Below are 18,907 nucleotides of genomic sequence, written 5' to 3' on the forward strand. Positions count from 1 at the left end.
CCCTTTCTGCTGTTATCTGCCTTTATGATCCCAATAAAATAATTTATGGACCAAGATGACATTGACCGATTAAACAGCTTAACAGGTTAGAACCATATGAGAGATTAACGAGTCAGTTAGTTTTTAGGGTGTTGTTAAATCTGATAAACTGTTCCAAAAGTATCTCAGTTTAGTTTCGAAAAAAGTACAAATCGAAGAAGCAGAATACCCCTTTGAAATCTCTGTATTTTAAACATTACAACCACCAGTTTGCTGCGCTGATACAGAGATGAAGCATTACTACAAACTACCATTCGTCTCAGCACAGCTCCGGGGTTGTGTTTTTACGGATCGGGTTTGTGGTTTGGGGGGGGGGGGACAGGGCTGCAGCGGCCGGGTCTGTTCTACCTAATTTTGCCGAGCTGGCTCTTGGCTCGGGACAGAGGCTGCAGAGCGATGAAGTCGTCCCCTATGGCCACGCGGTTGGAGTACATCTACGTGAGACAGACACAGGGACAGCAGCAGGAGAGCAGAGGTCAGAGGTCAGGAGGGTTAAACAAGTCAGAGGTCAAAGGGGGAGGTTAGAGGACGGGCCCCACGAGACCTGTTCAGACCAGATTTAAACGCTTGTGAGAAGAATTATGCTTGTTTAGTTGAATAACTTCAATTGGCTGGTGGTTTTCAGGTTCATGTCATGCTCTTGACAGAAAAGTTACATAGCGTAGCTTTCATTTTTTGGTAGAAATTTAAGTCATTTTCTTCATACAACACATGTAAAAGTGTCTGATGATTTGGGGGGTTTCAGAGTAGGCACAGGACGATACTGAAATTTGGTGTTGCAATTATCATGGCCAAAATAGCAAAAGACGGAGTTTAAATGTGTCAACTGGACTTTTCGCTGCTCGTCCAAGTCAGTTCAGTTCTGGTCAGAATACTGCTGGACACTGCCTTATATCTGTGTGAAGGGAGGAGCTAACGACACTGAAACTGTAAACAGCTGTTGTCTCCAGTTTCAGCCTTAACGACCCAATTCAACCTGTAATGCCCGCCTATTGTTCTCTTTGTTCCTGTTCGTTTTGAGTTTTAGATGGGGGATAGATTATGTCTCAGGCTCAAACCATTTCTTTTCTCTGGCTCAGATCTGAACTTCACTATCTTCAAAGGAGTGGTTAGTGGCTTTGAGATGGAGATGAACAGCAGACTGTGGTCCTGAGCTGCTCTCATGCTGGTGTTGGTAGCTGTTTAGTTTCTCCAGTGTAACGCTCACTGCACTCTTCACTGCACTGAATGGACTAGACCACATTACTTTGTTTATGGCTCGGGGTTTTGTCCTTTGGGTGAACCAGTTTCTGTCTTAAAGCGTTTGTGGGTTTATAAGAAGGGTCTCATACTGTCTGTAAATTTCATCTTTTGCTATAGATCAGACCTGGACGACTGAGGGATTACACAGACATGGCCAAAATAACTGCAATTAAACGATTACATCACGATAATTTTTGTTGCTGACAGTTTAAAAATGTTCTAGATATGAATAATTACTATTTTAATATCATGAATAGGTTCCACATTTAAACAATCGTACTTTGTTATAAGGGAAAACAACAGTGATTTAGATGAGATCAACAGGGAGAAGTAGGCTTTTTCTGCACATTCTGGTGACTCAATGGTGATTATCTTTGTTGGCGATTATCGTGATTATATAAAAAGCGCCACGAACGATTGTTGTCAACCCTTTTTTCCACAATAAATGATATTGTTCATCGTCCCATCCCTGTTTCAGAGTGATGAAGAGTTAGAAATCTTGTCATAGCGTTTAACAATTTGGAACTTTTGAATGGGAAACTTTGCATATAATAGAAAGAAAATCCACAAATGCTGACCTCAAAATCTGCAATATTATGAATAAATCAGCATTTTAACAATATTCATTTTTGCTGCCCCCCTTTGTGTCAAGTATTGCCTAAAGAAAGTTTTCAAAAAAAGCAAGCGGCCAACTTCATCTGATGTTTTTACCCAACTCCACACACTCAAAGGTTGGTGGTTTGAACTCCAGACTAGTCCATACTTCTGTCAATGGGCAAGACATTTCACCCACCTTTCCTAATTAAAATATGGAGTTTAAGAGTTCTGCACTAGTTAAGAGGGGCCAAAGGTGCAGATTAGCAGCCTCGCTTTAGTCAGCCTACCCCAGGGCAGCTGTGGCTCCTGAACTATCTTACCTCCACTGTGTAAAGAGTGAATGAATAAAGACTGCACTGTGACGATGTGAGACTCGCCTTGCATTATAAAATTATATTTGAACTGGATCTTGTTGAGCAAATTACATTTTATCCTCTGAATATTTTATAGAGACAGAGCTTATCAGGTCTGGACAGGTCAAAGGAGCAGAAAAAACACAGTATGAGGAAGGAAAAGTGCAGACGACTACAACAAACACTCCAAGAAATCGACCGAGTCATTGAGACGGCTCCAAGGTGAGTGTGCACGAGCGGGTGCACGTGAGGGAGCGTGCACGTGAGTGTGTATGAGGATGATGTAATGCCCCGTGTGCGGAAAGGAACTACGCCCGTCCTGCAAAAAGGTTCAGTCCAGGTTTACAAATGTACAGAAAAAAACAAATGCATCACATACAGTCACTCACCATTTACTGTATAGGCTTAAATTACATAGAAATACATTAGAGATTGACCGATGTGAGTTTTTTCATGGCCGATACCGACACCGAATGTTTAGAATCTAGACAAACCGATGGCTGACAAGATCTGCCGATATTTCTGGGGCAGATTTTGGATCATTTTCCCCAGATTTGATTATTTATATTTACTACAAACTCTCCGGAAAAGCTGCAGTCATGTTTTCAGCAGTCGTTTCTTTGCACTAAAGCGTTAAAATAAAGCTTTATGTGTCTTCTATAAGGAGCAGGTCGGCCATAGCTAAATAATATCGACCTGTGCTGAAGATTTAAGGCCGATAGCTGATGTTAAAAAGTGGAACTATCAACCAAACGGTTTATCGGTCTCCCTCTAAAATACAGTACGGGATATATTTATGATAAAATGTTGTATTCACCTTGATCATTTTATGTTGAATGATAAACAAAAGATCAGATTATATTATTATAAATTATGAAAATCTATACATGGGAAAAAAATGGAATGTTGTACCAAAAACGTGTACCTGTACCACAAATATCTCTGGAAATAAGTGGTAATGTTGTCTTGACTTTGCATATTCAGTCATAGAAGTGGAATTAAAGACAAGATATGATGAATAAGTCGAGACAAAACCAACTGGATTAAAAAAGTTGTCCTGGTGAGCTGTACCTGGCTCTTCTGTGTGTTGTTCGGCCTCAGGTGTATGTAGAAAACTTTCTTGACGACGTCGGGGAGGAGGCAGGTGATGATGGTGATGAAGATGGCGAACCAGGCGGAGCCACTGGACAGGAGCTGCACGAAGACGAAGTACATGTCCTGTGTGTGCAGGAACGGCCTGAGAGAGGAACAGGAGAGAGGGTGTTATAAAGGATTAGATTTACAACAAACTGTCTTTAAAGGAACTGTCAGGAGCCGGTGATACTGCAGTTTAAGAAATATATTATGATCACGAATGAACCTGCAGACGGAGGATGTGTACTCAGTGTATCAAGAGACAAAAAGATATCTACTCAATGTATGGACAGCAAAAGAGAGGACATGTACTCAGTGTATGGAGAGTAAAAGAGAGGACATGTACTCAGTGTATGGAGAGTAAAAGAGAGGACGTGTACTCAGTGTATAAAGAGTAAAAGAGAGGACGTGTACTCAGTGTATGGAGAGTAAAAGAGAGGACATGTACTCAGTGTATGGAGAGTAAAAGAGAGGACATGTACTCAGTGTATGGAGAGTAAAAGAGAGGACATGTACTCAGTGTATGGAGAGTAAAAGAGGACGTGTACTTAGTGCTAGTGCAGCCTCTTTTGCCGTCTTTACACAGACTCATGATCAGCTGCAGGTGCTGTGTTTTAGGTGGTGAGGATTCAGATCTGAGAGAGTGATTTTAGCTTTAAACCAGAGGTGCCCAAAGTGCGGCCCACAGGCTAAACTTGGCCCTTTGAGTCTAATTTGGCCCGAGAGAGCGCTCTGAGATTTTAAGAAGAATCGATTTTGTATTGAAAAGACTGATGGGAAGGAGGCCAATCCGGTCTATTTCCTTATATTTAAAGTCAATTTAATCATATATTTCATTGCAGTAGAACATTTTTATGAGCAAATTAGGTTTGATCCTTGACCTGCTAATGCGCATTCAGTTTAGCCAAATAACTTTATGCAGCCCTGGTTTAAAGCAGCTGGATTTCAGCATTGAACCTGACAACACAAATGAGACTCCTGTGAGGCTCATTCTGTGCTCTGATTGGATAATCATCCTGAGAACCAAATCACCACATTACAGCATAAACAACCGGCCCATCATGTCCAACGCTTTTATAAATAATTAAAAAGAAATCTGCATTACAAAATCTATACTGGGCTTGAGCTCGTTCACCTCTGAGGAGAGAAGGGTTTATGGAATTTAAAACTTTAATCTTTAAATCAGTAAACTACAAAATATCACATTCTTTAAAAGGAAAATCTTGATAATCCAAGTTTAGAATTAATCATGAGAGGTATCAGAATTATTTTGTCAGAGTAATATCTCACTTAAAGGTCAAGTTTTATGCAATGTTCAGGCTATGAAGTAGTTGTACAAAATGTCAGCAGTGTTTTTTTTTGTGTGTGTGTTTTTTATTTTTCTTTCATTTAACTGTTTTTTCAGCTGTTGTCTGTTTGTGTTTGGGAAATGTTTTTTGTTAATGAGAGTATAAAAAACTAGAAAATGCTTAATCAAGTTGTTGTCAAGGCTTGTTGCAGCCACAGTGTGAAATGAAACGGACAGAAAACGAGTTTGAGGAGCAGATTTTTGACAAAGTGCAAACGGCTCAGGTCACAGACGCCTCAGTGTCAGAGTAAGAGCTGCTGATTCTTGCACCGTGTACTCAGGAAAAACCTTTATATTTCTGCTGGATTTCACTCTGGGCCACAAATGGGAATGAAAAGATTTGATTAATTTTATGTTTTTAAAGTCATTTTCATTATGAGTTGGGCTGTGCAATTAATCAAAATAAAAATCAAATAGTTGCAGAGTGCTTGGCTTGGGGCAAGTTGGGCAGGTCTACAGTCAGTGCGGTTTGGAGCAGTGGTCAAATTATTGTATTATATGTTAAAGAGCAGTGAAAAAAAGCATTTTAAATTAACTACAGCTTTAACAAAAAACAAACAAATAAAAAAACAAGCCACTTTAAAGCCACAGTATGTCACTTTTCAGCCAAAAATAGACACCAACCTCCTCACTCTCCTGATCAAGACATGGCCCTGGACCTTGGTCTTCACTGCCGCCCCCGCCCCGTGGACCTGCACTCCCACTGCAGCTCCTTCAGAACTCTGCAGCCCGGGTAATAACACGGACCCCCACTATCCCCCACATCACCCCCGTCCTACAACAACTCCACTGGCTCCCCATAAAACAGAGAAATAACTTCAAAACACTAATTACCACCTTCAAAGCAACACACAACCTCGCCCCTTCATACATATCTGATCTCCTCCACATCGCTGCTCCTGCCTCTCCGCTCCTCCTCCTCTCTCCAGCTCACTGTACCCTCTGCCCGACTTGTGACCACGGGGAACGGGGCTTTCAGTCGCTCTGCCTCCCAACTCTGGAACGCTCTCCCTCCTGATCTCCGCACCTTAGACGCTCTTCCACTCTTCAAATCCCGACTCAAAACTCACCTGTTCAGACTGTCCCACCTCTCGTAACCAATCACACATCTTTTATCAATCAGTTTTTTGTCATGTTTTATTGTATTTGTATGTTTTATCTGATTTTTGTCTTGTTCAGTGTCCTTGGGTGTTTTTAAAGGAGATTATAAATAAAATGCATTATTATTATTATTATAGAAACAATTAGGAACTCAGACTCACTACTAAAACCTCACCTGTTCAGTCTGACATTACCCTCATGATTTCCACTGTCGTCTTCTACTGTTTCTTATTGTTTGTAGTAGTAGTAGTAGTAGTAGTAGTAGTAGTAGTAGTAGTAGTCCTTACTGTGAGTGGGCTTGCATTTATACAAACATGACTCCGTGTTTCCGTGGAATCATGCAGGTGACGTGCCAATACCAGAAAGTAACAAGGAACGTACAATAAATCATAATCAAATCGAAACGACAATTTGAGATTTGACAAAATATTTGACAGAAAAATGCTGTTTTAGTTGAAGTTTCGACTTTTACAAACATGTTCTGAAATACATGGGATTCTTGTGTTATTTTATCAGTTCAGATTTCAGATTTTAGATGTAAAAGCTCCCGGAGTGTTTATAATGAGCTCTCTCAACAGAATCTTGCTAATTCAATCACAAAAGCGTCAAAAAAGGGTCAAAAAGTTGCATACTGTGACTTTAATGTTTGTGAAAGTTATTATTAAAAGCCTGAATTTTGTGTTTTTATTATAATAGTGATGTTAGACAGTATTTGTTCGTCGTGTTGATAGATTTGTGGATGCGTTTTGTATAAAAAGCTGCTCTTACCAGATGATGCCTCCATAAAACAGAGAGAAGACGAAGTAAAACACAATGGAGCCCCACGTCACAAAATGATTCATCCACGTCCAGTAGTGAGTCTCTAAAGCCAACTGTGAACAGAGGAGGAGGAGAGGAGGAGAGGAGGAGAGAGGGGAGGAGTGGAGGAGAGAGAGAGGAGGATTAAAGGAGGAGGAGAGGAGGAGGAGAGGAGGAGAGGAGGAGAGAGGGGAGGAGTGGAGGAGAGAGAGAGGAGAGGAGGATTAAAGGAGGAGGAGAGGAGAAGAGAGGGGAGGAGAAGGAGAGGAGGAGGAGAGAGAGGAGAGGAGTAGAGGAGGAGAGGAAGAGAGAGGGGAGGAGAGAGAGGAGAGAGAGGAGAGAGAGGAGAGAGAGGAGGAGGAGGGGCGGAGGGGAGAGAGATGAGAGAGAGGAGGAGAGGAGGAGGAGAGGAGGAGGGGAGGAGGAGAGGAGGAAGGGAGGAGAGAGAGGAGACGGAGAAGGAGAGGAAAGAGAGGAGGAGGGGAGGAGAGAGGGGAGGGGGAGGAGAGAGAGGAGGAGGGGAGGAGAGAGAGGAGGAGGGGAGGAGAGAGAGGAGGAGGGGAGGAGAGGAGGAGAGGAGGAGAGGAGGAGGAGAGGAGAGAGGAGAGGAGGGGACAGAGGACAGAGGAGAGGAGGAGGAGAGAAGGAGAGGAGAGGGGAGGACAAGTGGACGAGAGGGGGAGAGGAGGAGGAGAGAGGCGAGAAGAGGAGAGGGACAGGAGGAGAGGAGGCGAGAAGGAGAGGAGGACGAGAGGGGGAGAGGAGGAGGAGAGAGATTAGGAGAGAGAGGAGAGGAGGAGAGGAGAGAGGGCAGGAGCGGAGGAGGAGGAGAGAGGAAAGAGGAGAGGAACAGGAGAGGAGGAGAGAGAGGAGGGGGAGGAGAGAGAGGAGGGGAGGAGAGAGAGGAGGAGGGGAGAGGGGAGTAGGAGGAGAGGAGAAGAAGAGAGAGGAGAGAGAGAAGTAGAGGAGGATTAAAGGAGGAGGAGAGGAGAGACAGGAGAGGAAGAGGAGAGGAGGGGAGGAGGGGGGAGAGAAGGAGGAGAGAGGAAGAGAGGAGGAGGAGAGGGAGAGAGAAGGAGGAAAGGAGGGAGAGAGGAGGGAGAGAGAAGGCGGAGAGGAGGAGGGGAGGAGAGGAAGAGAGAGTAGAGGGGGAGAGGAGGAGGAGAGGAAGAGAGAGAGTAGGAGGAGAGGAGAAGAGAAGGAGAGAGGAGAGGAAGAGAGAGGAGAGGAGGAGAGAGAGAGGAGAGTAGAGGAAGAGGAGAGGAGGGGAGGAGGAGGAGAGGGGGGAGAGGAGGAGAAGAGGGAGAGAGAAGGGGGAGAGGAGGGAGAGAAGAGGACAATGCAAAGATAAAAGGAACAGCAAGAGAAAGGGAAGAGAGAAGAGGAGAGGGAGGGAGAGAGGTTAAAGTAGAGGAGAGTGAGAAGAGGGAGAAGGAGAGGAGGTGAAGAGAAAGAGAGAGGGGAGAGATGAGAGAAGAGAAGAGATGGACAGCAAGAGGAGAGAAGAGAGGGAAGAGGGAAAGAGGGAGAGATGCATGAGTAAAAAGAAGATGGGGAAAAGAGAAGAGAGAGAGAGGAGAGAAACAGTGCAGAGGAGAGAGAGGGAAAGAGAAGTGAAAAGAGAGCAAATAAGGAAATAATTGGGGAGATCAGAGGAGGGAGGACGGGAGAGCGGAGTGAAGAAATATTAGCACAAGAGAGAGAGAAAGAGAAGGCAGAAAAAAGGAGATAAAGAGAAGGAGAGACATAATACAGGAGAAAGAGAGGAGAGGAGAAGAGATAAGAAAGAGGAAATGGATAAAAGAGCATACAGGAGTGAGAGGAGAACGAAGAGAAGGGAGAGAGAGGGAGAGACAGAGAGAGAGGAGAAAGGAGTGAAAAAGAATAAAGAAAGAGAGACAAGAAAAACATGAATTAGCCGCCGTGTGGACCCTGACCCTGAGGAAACAGCCGCTGACTTCATCCTCACACAGTATTTTACAACGCCTCATATTTCTCACTAAAAGACATGTTCCTCTGGTCCAGCTTTAAAACACACTGTAACCTTCAGTATGAATCAGCACCACATATTTCTCATCACCACCACCGTCGCCGTCGCTACTGCTGCGCCGGGAATGTACCGCAGTGTGGCATTAAACATATCCCCATACCCATACAGTTTCTTTCATTGTTAAAAAAATAAATTAAAAAACACCTCGAGCTCGCACAGTTAGAACGTAAAAATGATATCCGTGTCTCCACATTAAATCCGTTTAATGCCATACCGCGGAATATTACTACGGAAATGCCCAGGTCCTTAAAATGTCGGCTACATTTTAATAATAATAAAAAGTATATTGTAGTTTTTATTGGAAACATAAAAGCGGCATTTTTCATTCAGCTCATTTCTGAATTAAACCAGCGAATGAAAGACGGTTCACTACGTAACTTTTTCTGTTTATCCTGCCGCAAGCTTGTCTCCATGGCGATGTTATTACCCAGCCTCGAATGCTGCGCAATGTGGCATTAAACCTATCTATGTAGCAGCAGTAAAATTACACCCAAGTCACAGGTTAGACGTGTATTTTCTGTGCTAAAAAATACAATAAAGTAAAGTCAGATACATATGTTTGATGCCAAACTGTGGAGCGTTCCAGGCACAGCAATGACATCACCATGGAGACAAGGAGGCGGCAGACGCTCCGCCGCAAATCTAACATCCTGAACCTTTAAACAGTGAGGTAATAATAATGTCAGAGCTGAACTGGAGCGGTTTATGACGTCACAACGCTCGTTACGAAGGGACGGTTTTGCCATTTCAACAACTTAAATGTAATTAACTTTAAATATTATAAACATTTTTTGGAAAACATAGGGACATGACAATTACTGAATTCTGTCCAGCACAGTCCAACAGTATTAAAATCAGTATTGGGTCAGTAGTACTGCTATAGTAAAGTAAAGGCATTTTTGGTTGGATAAAAACATGCCGTGTACATAAATTTAAACAAAAACGCAAATTAGACTGTATAAAGAAGTGGACTGAGTGAGTGTGACGTCGCCCACAGCGTTCAGCTCCAGTCAAAAGAAGTTCATCGACGTTAGCAGTTATATAGCCAATCCAGAGCGAGGACGTTGAAGATAACGCCTCTTCCTGCCCACACCAATGGTTTAGCAGGGAGCAGGCGCATAGCAACGCTGTCAATCAAACCTGTTGCTAACGCTAGCTGGAGCGGCCTCAGGGAAAGAAGGCGCCTGATTTGTCTGTTATTAATGTTTATATTTTGATTTACAGACACAATAGTGAAATAAAAACATCAGGATCATGTAGAGCGGGTCGATACGAACATTTAAAACCAAAATGAGGAGTCTGACAGCAGCACTTACAGAGAGAGAGGACACAGTTTGCTAACGTAAAGTGAATTGGAGCCATAATCACTTCCTATATGAGACGTGGTGGCGGCGGCTAGCAGGTTAGCTACATCCATTTATATAAACAGTCTATGAGTCACTCCTAAAACTACAGATAAATCACTTCATGCTTCCTCCTTTCAGCTTTGATCCATCTATATCCTTTTAATCTTAACAAATTGGTGAACTAAGACACCACTAATCAACCTGTTAACCCACTAAAGTCCTAATAATAAAAGATGTTTCAAACTAAAACAGTCACATATCTCCACCTTCAATAAACTACTACACTCATCCATTTAAAACCACTTTCACTTTTTATTCTTATGCCTATATTTTGTCCGTTCACCTTGTTTTTTTTTCGTTTTTTTTAAATGTACCCTTTGTGCAGCATCTTTGTGTGTTTATAAAAGCAAAATATAAATAAAATGTATTTGTATTTCTACCACTTCCTGTACATTTTATCTATATAGCACTTTTCTACAGTCAAAGATACTGCACAAAGAACACAACAATTATTACTATCATCACTATTACTACTACTACTACTAGCCATAATAATAATAGTAATGATAATAACAGTAATGATAATAATAGTAAGAATAATAATAATAATAATAATAATAATAATAATAATAATAATACATAGATTGATTTACTGCCCCCATAAAAATAAACTAAAATGTGAATACTTAGTGAACAGTTGCTGTATTTACCTTTAATGTGACAGTGATGACCATGACAGTGAACACCAAAGTCCCAAAGGTCCAGTTTCCAAACATCTGCAAAAAAAAACATGATCAAGTCTGTAATTAAAGTAATAATTTTATTTGTGACAAGAAATATTTGCTTATGCATCATGTGTCACAACATATTAACAGTGTATTATGTAACTTTTCTGCTTGTCTCCATGGAAATTATATATTTTTTTCCCTTAAACTCTAAAATACGGCATTAAACTTAACTGTCTTGCATTTATTTAATGATATAAGTGTAACTCAAATGTGCTTGTTTCCATGGAAATAGACAAGTTTAATGTCAAACTGTTGAACATACAGCACCATACAAGGCAATCACATCCTCACGGAAACAAACAGGTATAAAACAGTAGAAAAGTTACATAGTGCACCTTTTAAACTGCTCATAATTTAACCTGAGCTGGAGGACAGGTCAGGATTTTATGGTGGAATTAGATTTTTTTGTTAGATTTCTTTGTATTTCTGTAATTATTGGATCTTTCCACAAAAACAAAAGCGATAAAATTAATCTGACAAATCTGTGGATGTCAATGTCAATGTCTGTATTAATTTGTTGTTAATTTGAGTAATTGTTAATTTAATTTGAGTTATATAAACTCCCCGTCCTCCATCTGAAATTATGAGATTAAATTCTTAACCGTGAACGCAACCTTTTCAAAATAAAACATCGCAAAACCTAAATAATTGATGCGAAAGTTCCCGTAGTATCTGAGGAGCTCACGGACACAAAGGCTAAAGTTTCAGTTTTCTCCTCCATCAGATCTAGTCCTGTGTCGCTGCTCTTTTCTGTCAGAACAGCGTGTTATAGTGCACAGCAGCAGGGGGCGCACTCTTGTTCACATACAATTCCCTTCGCTGCTGGAAACCTGAGCTCTGAAGACTCAACTGCGACAATAGAGATACTTTCAGAAAACGCAGAGACAAGCTCGTATTTTACCGTCTTAAAAATGTGAAAAACAGAACTACTTCAGCTTAAAGTACTTCAGCTTAAAGTACTTCAGCTTAAAGCACTTTATTTTAAACTGCATTTCTTACCCATTGCTAGCATCCTAATTAGCAATGACTTTATTAGCACTTTTCTAAACTTAGCGACTGTTTCCATGTTGATAATGTTATTTTTGGCAATAAAAACAGCTGTACTTGAATAAATTTAAGTAGGGCAAGTTTAAAGTCAAACTGTGGAATATTTCATGCAAAATTATAGCATCTTCATGGAAACAAGCAGGTGCCGGATCCTCCATTTAAAAAGTTACACAGTGCACCTTTAATAAGCTGATATTTGGGTAAAAAAGAGGGGTTCAATACAGTTTAAAGTAGAGGTTCAATATTTATGAATTTTCATTTTGGATATTGAAAATACAGTGTAATCGAATGGGAAAAACACATCTTAACCTGGGAATAAGACTAATTTTTTGCAGAAGAAATTATGGTCAGAGCTGATGTCATCAAGATTCCCTGGTGGTTTGACGCTAACTGTAGGTACTGCTCTGTCTGAAGATCTAATACTCAAGTTAGACTTTAATCTGGGCTTTGTTTTAACACAATCTGACTTAATTGGAAGTGCAACAGGTGAGCTGCTTTGTGCTGTTAAACAAGTCTCTCTCACCTAAAATTACAGTCACAAGCTAGCTAGCGTTAGCATTAACAGCTTTTCGGTCCGTCACGCTCACCTTTTTGTTGAAAATCAAACTCCTGAACAGCACCGCGAACTCGTATTTATCACAAACTCCGGAAAATGTGTCGTTTAAATCAATTTAGTTTGCAAACTTCAACATCTTAACCTCCTTTGGCAGCGTTTGCTCATGTACGCATTGTGTCACCATAGTAACTGCTGAACATTCCGCCGTAGACACAAATGCAGAATACCTCCTGAGCGCGATGTCACTGCAACGTATCAGTATCACAATTCTAATCGTAGTACTTATTTTCCAACATTGTGAAGCCGTAGTTCAAGTTCGATAAATCAACTTTATTTTGCTATTAAACTGTATAGTGTTTTAATAGCATTTTCTACCGTTACTGGTCTTTTTTAGGTAATTTCTTTTAGTGCAAATTAGGTAAATATGCAGGTTTCCGGTCTGTGTGCTGCCTCCAGTGGTCAGATCGCTTTCAAGTACTATGTGACATCACGCATGACTGGTCTGATCACAAATATCTGGCTGTAGGGGTGGAGTTTAAAGTGTAGATACCTGTTTTAGACTAATCACTCTGTTGCTCATATGTCCAGACCCCGCCCCTCCACCTCCTCCTTCACTCTCCTCCAGGTATTTTCCAGTTTAGCAGCTCTGTTTTGAAATGTTGTTTTGGGGGCGGAGTAGGGAAAACATATAGGAAACATGTCGACGCTTCATGTAGCATCGCTCTCATTAACCCCCCCCAGACACATGCAGCGGAGCGAGGGACTCTTACCAGCTGTCTGTTAGCACGCAAGATCTGAAGGCATGCACAGCGGGACAGGAAGCAGAGGAGCAGAGAAGATAGAAAACAGATCAGAAAACACACAGAACACAGTATTTTTAAAGGTTAATAAGTGTACAGTGTGAAAGTGGTTAGGCACACAGCAGGAGGACGAGAGAAAGAAACGGTAATGTGTTTGGAATATGACAGAAGTAGAAGAAAAGCAGTGGAAGGGTAAGCACAAAGTAGAGCCATTAATCCCACTTTAATCAGAATTCAGTCATTTCTAACGCCTCTCTCGCACTGCGCCCGGTCCAGCTGTGACTCCAGTGTTTTGGTTGTGGTTGTGGTGTGACGGCCAGATGAGCCAGACCACGTGTTCATGCGATAATTAACCATTTATTAACAGGAAAAGGCTGCGGTCGGCTTCGGATTAAACAAGACTCCCAAGAATCTGGAGCACTGCGGCACTTCCACCGACGCCACAGGAGGGTGAGGCGTGCAGTCTGAGCCCCGCTTCTCACTTTGAATTATTCAGAATTAGGGACTGTAGCAGCTGATAATGTAATAACAGGCCATGATGGAATAACATGTTGTCAATGATGGGGTAAGTGAGTAGCTCTGAGACTTTTAAAACCAAGTACAGCCAAACTAAATGTCTGAAGAACTTTTTGTCCAGTTGTCAGATTTTACAGTTTTCTTTTACTATGGATCCTACCTGGACGACTGACGGATTATAGAGACATCTAATCTAGAACTAAACCAGGTCTATAACAGGACTATTCCAGGTCTAATCTAGGACTAAACCAGGTCTATAACAGGACTATTCCAGGTCTAATCTAGGACTAAACTAGGTCTGTAAAAGGACTATTCCAGGTCTAATCTAGGGATAAATCAGGTCTATAACAGGACTATTCCAGATCTACTCTAGGGCTAAAACAGGACTAATCCAGGTCTAATCTAGGTCTAAAAAAGGTCTACAAAAAGACTATTTCAGGTCTAATCTAGGACTAATCCAGGTCTATAACAGGACTATTCCAGGACTAATCTAGGGCTAAAAAGGAGAATAAAAAGTGAATAAAATTAACTCTAAACTCGGCAAACTCACAATCTTTTGGCCTGGCAAGTAAACGTTTCTCTAATAGCTGCAGAAATTACTGGCAAGACGTTATTGGCTCAAAAAATTTATTAAATTACAATATCAGCCTGTTATTAGATTATGGGCTTATTCCATTTAAATTTACCCAGAATTATTATGTCATTGGTCCTTATTACGTTGTCAGTTGCTATGTTTACTTTGCTGTTAGATTTAAGCATATTTTTAAAGGTTATTTTGATTTCTGATCGCTTATTTCTATTCTCGTGCTTTTACTTATAATCTTAAACTGTTCCGAGGGAATTTAAAAGTTTGACGTCCCAAAGTAAAACTAATCCTATGCAAATATGGCTTAATACTACAGATACGTTCATTCATCTTGATCTGGGTTAGGCGTGTTGGAAAAAAAAAAAATATCTCATGCAGATTAATCTGACTGCAACGTTCCTCAGATTTCAATTGATTTTTATGTCAACACTTGGGCCAAAAATGGTTAATTCTGCTGCGTCAGTAAAGAGCAGCTCTGTAGCTCTAAGCGCTTGTCCTGCCAAAACCTTCACAAATACTGGACTGGAATGATCAGTGATTTTACTCTCTGTTTATGTAAATGTGAGGTGCCCTGCGTAATGCAAAAATCAATACTTTCAGTGTAATGCAGTATGTTACAGGCAAAGTTGATAACCCATTCACTTTTATTGATTTATTCGGCGCACTTTTGCTTTTTCTAAACGCTCCAGACTGCGTTTTCTTTGTTGTGGCTCTTCCGGTTAAGACGGAATCCCATTCTTTTCAATGGCGAATTCGGGAAACGTTTCGCCTCAAACTTTGTAGTGTTACTTTGTGTAAAATGTTCCACACCTAACGATTCTCTGGGAGGCTTTAAAACGTCTCTATAGTCCGAATAGAACTTATTTACTGTCAAAATCTTGACCCAAATGCAAAATAAGACAACCCAAATAACGATGGCGGCGTCTACGGTAACTTCAGAAAATAAGGTGAATAGAACGCCATGGTAAAGAACAGAATATTGATGATTTAGTTTAGTTTATTTAAACACAAACACACATCCACGCAGTACAGTATGTAGTGAAATTCTTACGTACCATCTAGAAATTTAAACATATGCAGAAAATACAGTTGAAACCAGACGTTTACATACACAATATAAAGACGTGCTTTTTTTTTTCTCAATGTCTGACATGAATTGAAACCAAACTTCTGGCTTCGAAGAAAATAATGAAAAACTGTCTAAAAAAACTTGTCTCATTATTCTGTCATTTAGCAAATAGAAATAATTTTGGCAATCGTAATTGACCTACAACAGAAAAAGTTTAGTCTGATTTCATGTCAGGTAGTGAGAAAAAAGCGTAAATGTCTTTTTATATAATGTATGTAAACTTCTTGTTTCAACCGTACATTAAAACAGCTGGGACAGGTACGACGGGGAGCTTTGACAGCGCCATCTTTTCCATTTTCCTATTTTGCCTGGGCATTTGAGTCATTCTATAGCATTTTCCACTTTACCAGTAACATAAACACCAAACTGAAAGTGTTTCTAGACCAAATAAAGTTCCACTGTTTTCATCTTGTGAGTTACTTCCACTGTTATAGAAAGTTTAAAAAAAAATTGAAATAAATTGCCTTTGTTATTGTCACGGTCCCCAGCCTGACCTGTTATGAATACTGTGTGTGTTTTTCGTTGGAGGCGTAGTGGCGGAGGGTGCAGAGGACCACTAGAGCCCTGTGTTTTCCCTGGAGTATAAAAGCCCTACTTCTGCCACCGCCGCCGCCGCTCTCTCTCCGCATCCAACCTCCGGTCCATTGCGCTGCAGCCACGTCAACACTCACATATACAAAACGTTGTCATTCACGTCACACGCATCACAGCGCACGTCACATTCACCTACACTGATAACAGGAACTAGCTATTATCATTTTGAAATAAACGCTCCAGGGTTAAAGGGATAAAGAGGGTGCTCCTCTTTTTTTTGTCAGTCTATTGAGCCGGGGCCATAACAGTTATTATTGGGAAAATATCGTGATGTATCGTGCGTGGCATATGAACCCACTGTACCGCAAATTGTTGAATAAATTGTTGAATACATGTTTTAGTCTTGTGTTACTCCTAAACAACCAAATTTAATCTGACATGCAACGAACCTAACCTACAAACCTAACTACAGGAATAAAAAAACTAAATGATGCTGTGTCATCTGCAGTGGCTCCCCATATCATTTTGGGTGCACTTCAAAATGTTACAGGTTTAAAATATCTGTACTCTACGGGTCCTCTGTCTGCGCTCTATGGGTCTACGGGTCCTCTGTCTGCGCTCTATGGCTCTACGGGTCCTCTGTCTGCGCTCTATGGCTCTACGGGTCCTCTGTCTGCGCTCTATGGGTCTACGGGTCCTCTGTCTGCGCTCTATGGGTCTACGGGTCCTCTGTCTGCGCTCTACGGGTCCTCTTTTTTTGACATAGTTTCTGCAGCCCTATACTCCACCCAGAGGCCTGAGGTCAGAGGTCAGCTGACCCAAAGCCAGGCTCAAAATCAGCAGTGACAGAGCCTTTTCTGTGGCAACACCCAGATTATGGAACAGCGCCCTCTGCCTGTCAGATCCGCTCAGTTGTTAAAACAGCTTAAGACTAGACTATAAACCTGCCTTTTCTTCCTGGCTTTTAGCACAAACTAGTATGTATTGTGTTTATTATTTTGTATCTGTTTATTTGTTTTTTGTTGACTTTTATGTGAAGCACTTTGTTCAGCTGAAGTTGGTTTAAATCTCCTATAAAAATAAACTTGAACTGCATTGAAAAGGTAAAACCCCTGAGACGAGAACCAATCCGATGTTTGCTGACCTTAAGAATAACCTGGAAGAACTAGAATGTGTGAGAAATATATTCATTCCAAAATGTTTGCCCGGTTGACAGAATTACACTTTCTTTTGCTAGATACATTTTAAAAACTTCCAGCCAAATACATCCAGAAGGAAGAACAACGTTAAAGCTTTGACGAGCCAGCGATATAAAGACGTCTACAGTGTATAATGAAGAAAAATGCAAAATACTTGGAGCAGAAGACACACTTGAGGAAGAAATTGGGCTATTTTTTTGCGTTAAATGCCAATGATTTAAAGTCGGCCTTGCTTATGCTAATGAAATCAATACTTAACGCCATATTTATTTAAGTTGAGAAATGAAAAAATAAAGTTGAATACACAACGGGGATCGATCAATACAAGGAACTGCCAAATTGCCCAGCTTTACAATATAACTGCATCACTTTAAAGGCACCCGCTTGAGGTTTACACTGTATAATGAACAAAATACACACAACAAACACAAAATACAGCACTTTAAAGGTCCTATGTTACACAAAATGGACTCTTGTGAGGTTTAAGCCATGTCAGAATGTTGTTAGCGCCTCAAAAACAGACCTGGAGTTGTGTTTTGTCTCATTCACACATGTTTGAGTAACACTTTATTAGTCTGTCTACATCTACAAAGCTCAAAACGCAAAATGAAGCGGTAGTTTACAAGTTAACAGCTACTTTTTATCTGTTAAACGGTGGTCCGAGAGTATCTTTCTGCTTTCTTTCGTGAAAACATTAGGTCTCCATCGAAGGACGACACAGAATTTTCCACGACAACGCCCAGTTTGTCTCCGTTTTTGCAAAATTCACACTTTTATCTCAGTTTTTCAGTCAAACGCCACAGCTGTGAATCAATAGTACGGCACAGCTGTTCACTCACAACACAAATAGACAAACTTCAGACCAGAATAATAATACGTGTTAGAAGACGCCGAGCAAAAGCGTAACACAACCACGTGGCTTGTGCGTTTATAGATTAAAGATTTCCTGAAATGATACTACAACAACATACATCCACACACAAATGAATTACTCTGGCATCTTCTTTTAGTTATGCTTTTGTCTTGGTAAAGTTATTGTGAAAGACGGGTACAGTGTGGTGATTACTTGATGACTTGAGGGAATATCAGGAACACGGCAAAAGATGAAGAACAGGTGGGATATGTCGCACATTGTTATAGCTGTCTGCTGTTGTCGCCTCAAAAAGTGTCAGAAGAAAAGTTTCCAATTACCAAAAAACGAGAAATACGACATTTATTTCCTGTTTCCGGACAAATGTAGGAACAAGGTCTATCAACTGCTCGCTTGTTTTGTTCAGCAGGGATTGGCAATTCCAGGTTTGAAATTATCTGAACGATTCTAGTGAAAGTGTACGGAGTTTAAAAACACAGTGGAGCACTTCCTGTTTTACCACATGATGACATCACAAGGTGGAACAGAGTGTTCTGTCTGTGAGAAGAGCTCAGCGTAAACGTGCAGGGTTTGTGTGTTAAACATGTGCGACTAAAACAAAAAAACACAACTCCAGGTACGTTTTTGACAAGGAAACATTATAAAACTATAACAGATCAGAAAATGCCGTACTGTGGGACTTTTAAATGCAGTTTGTTTGATATTAAAGTATGTGGTGTATGTGTTTACCTGTCCATTGCCCATGAGGCTGGTGTCTTCTCCCATCAGGATGTAGGAGCCGAAGAAAAACACAAAGGCGTGACAGAAACCCAGAAAAGTCCAGTACAAGAAGGTTTGGAACGACAGCATTGAGTTTCTACTGATGTCCCTGTG

At 40.9% G+C, this 18,907-nt stretch overlaps 1 protein-coding gene across 1 annotated transcript in view; it reads right to left on the bottom strand.

Moving 5' to 3' along the window:
- atp11b (ATPase phospholipid transporting 11B (putative)) overlaps window positions 1-18,907 on the bottom strand; it is a 130,091-nt gene that overhangs the window by 34,909 nt on the left and 76,275 nt on the right. The window contains exons 25-28 of the mRNA XM_033992084.2: window positions 18,764-18,902; window positions 10,719-10,784; window positions 6,583-6,686; window positions 3,303-3,468 (exon numbers count right to left, since the gene is read on the bottom strand). Coding sequence (XP_033847975.1) covers window positions 3,303-3,468; window positions 6,583-6,686; window positions 10,719-10,784; window positions 18,764-18,902 — 475 coding nt within the window. The remainder of the gene's footprint in view (window positions 1-3,302; window positions 3,469-6,582; window positions 6,687-10,718; window positions 10,785-18,763; window positions 18,903-18,907) is intronic.

Source organism: Periophthalmus magnuspinnatus, chromosome 4 (assembly GCF_009829125.3).
Source record: "Periophthalmus magnuspinnatus isolate fPerMag1 chromosome 4, fPerMag1.2.pri, whole genome shotgun sequence".
NCBI lineage: Eukaryota > Metazoa > Chordata > Actinopteri > Gobiiformes > Gobiidae > Periophthalmus > Periophthalmus magnuspinnatus.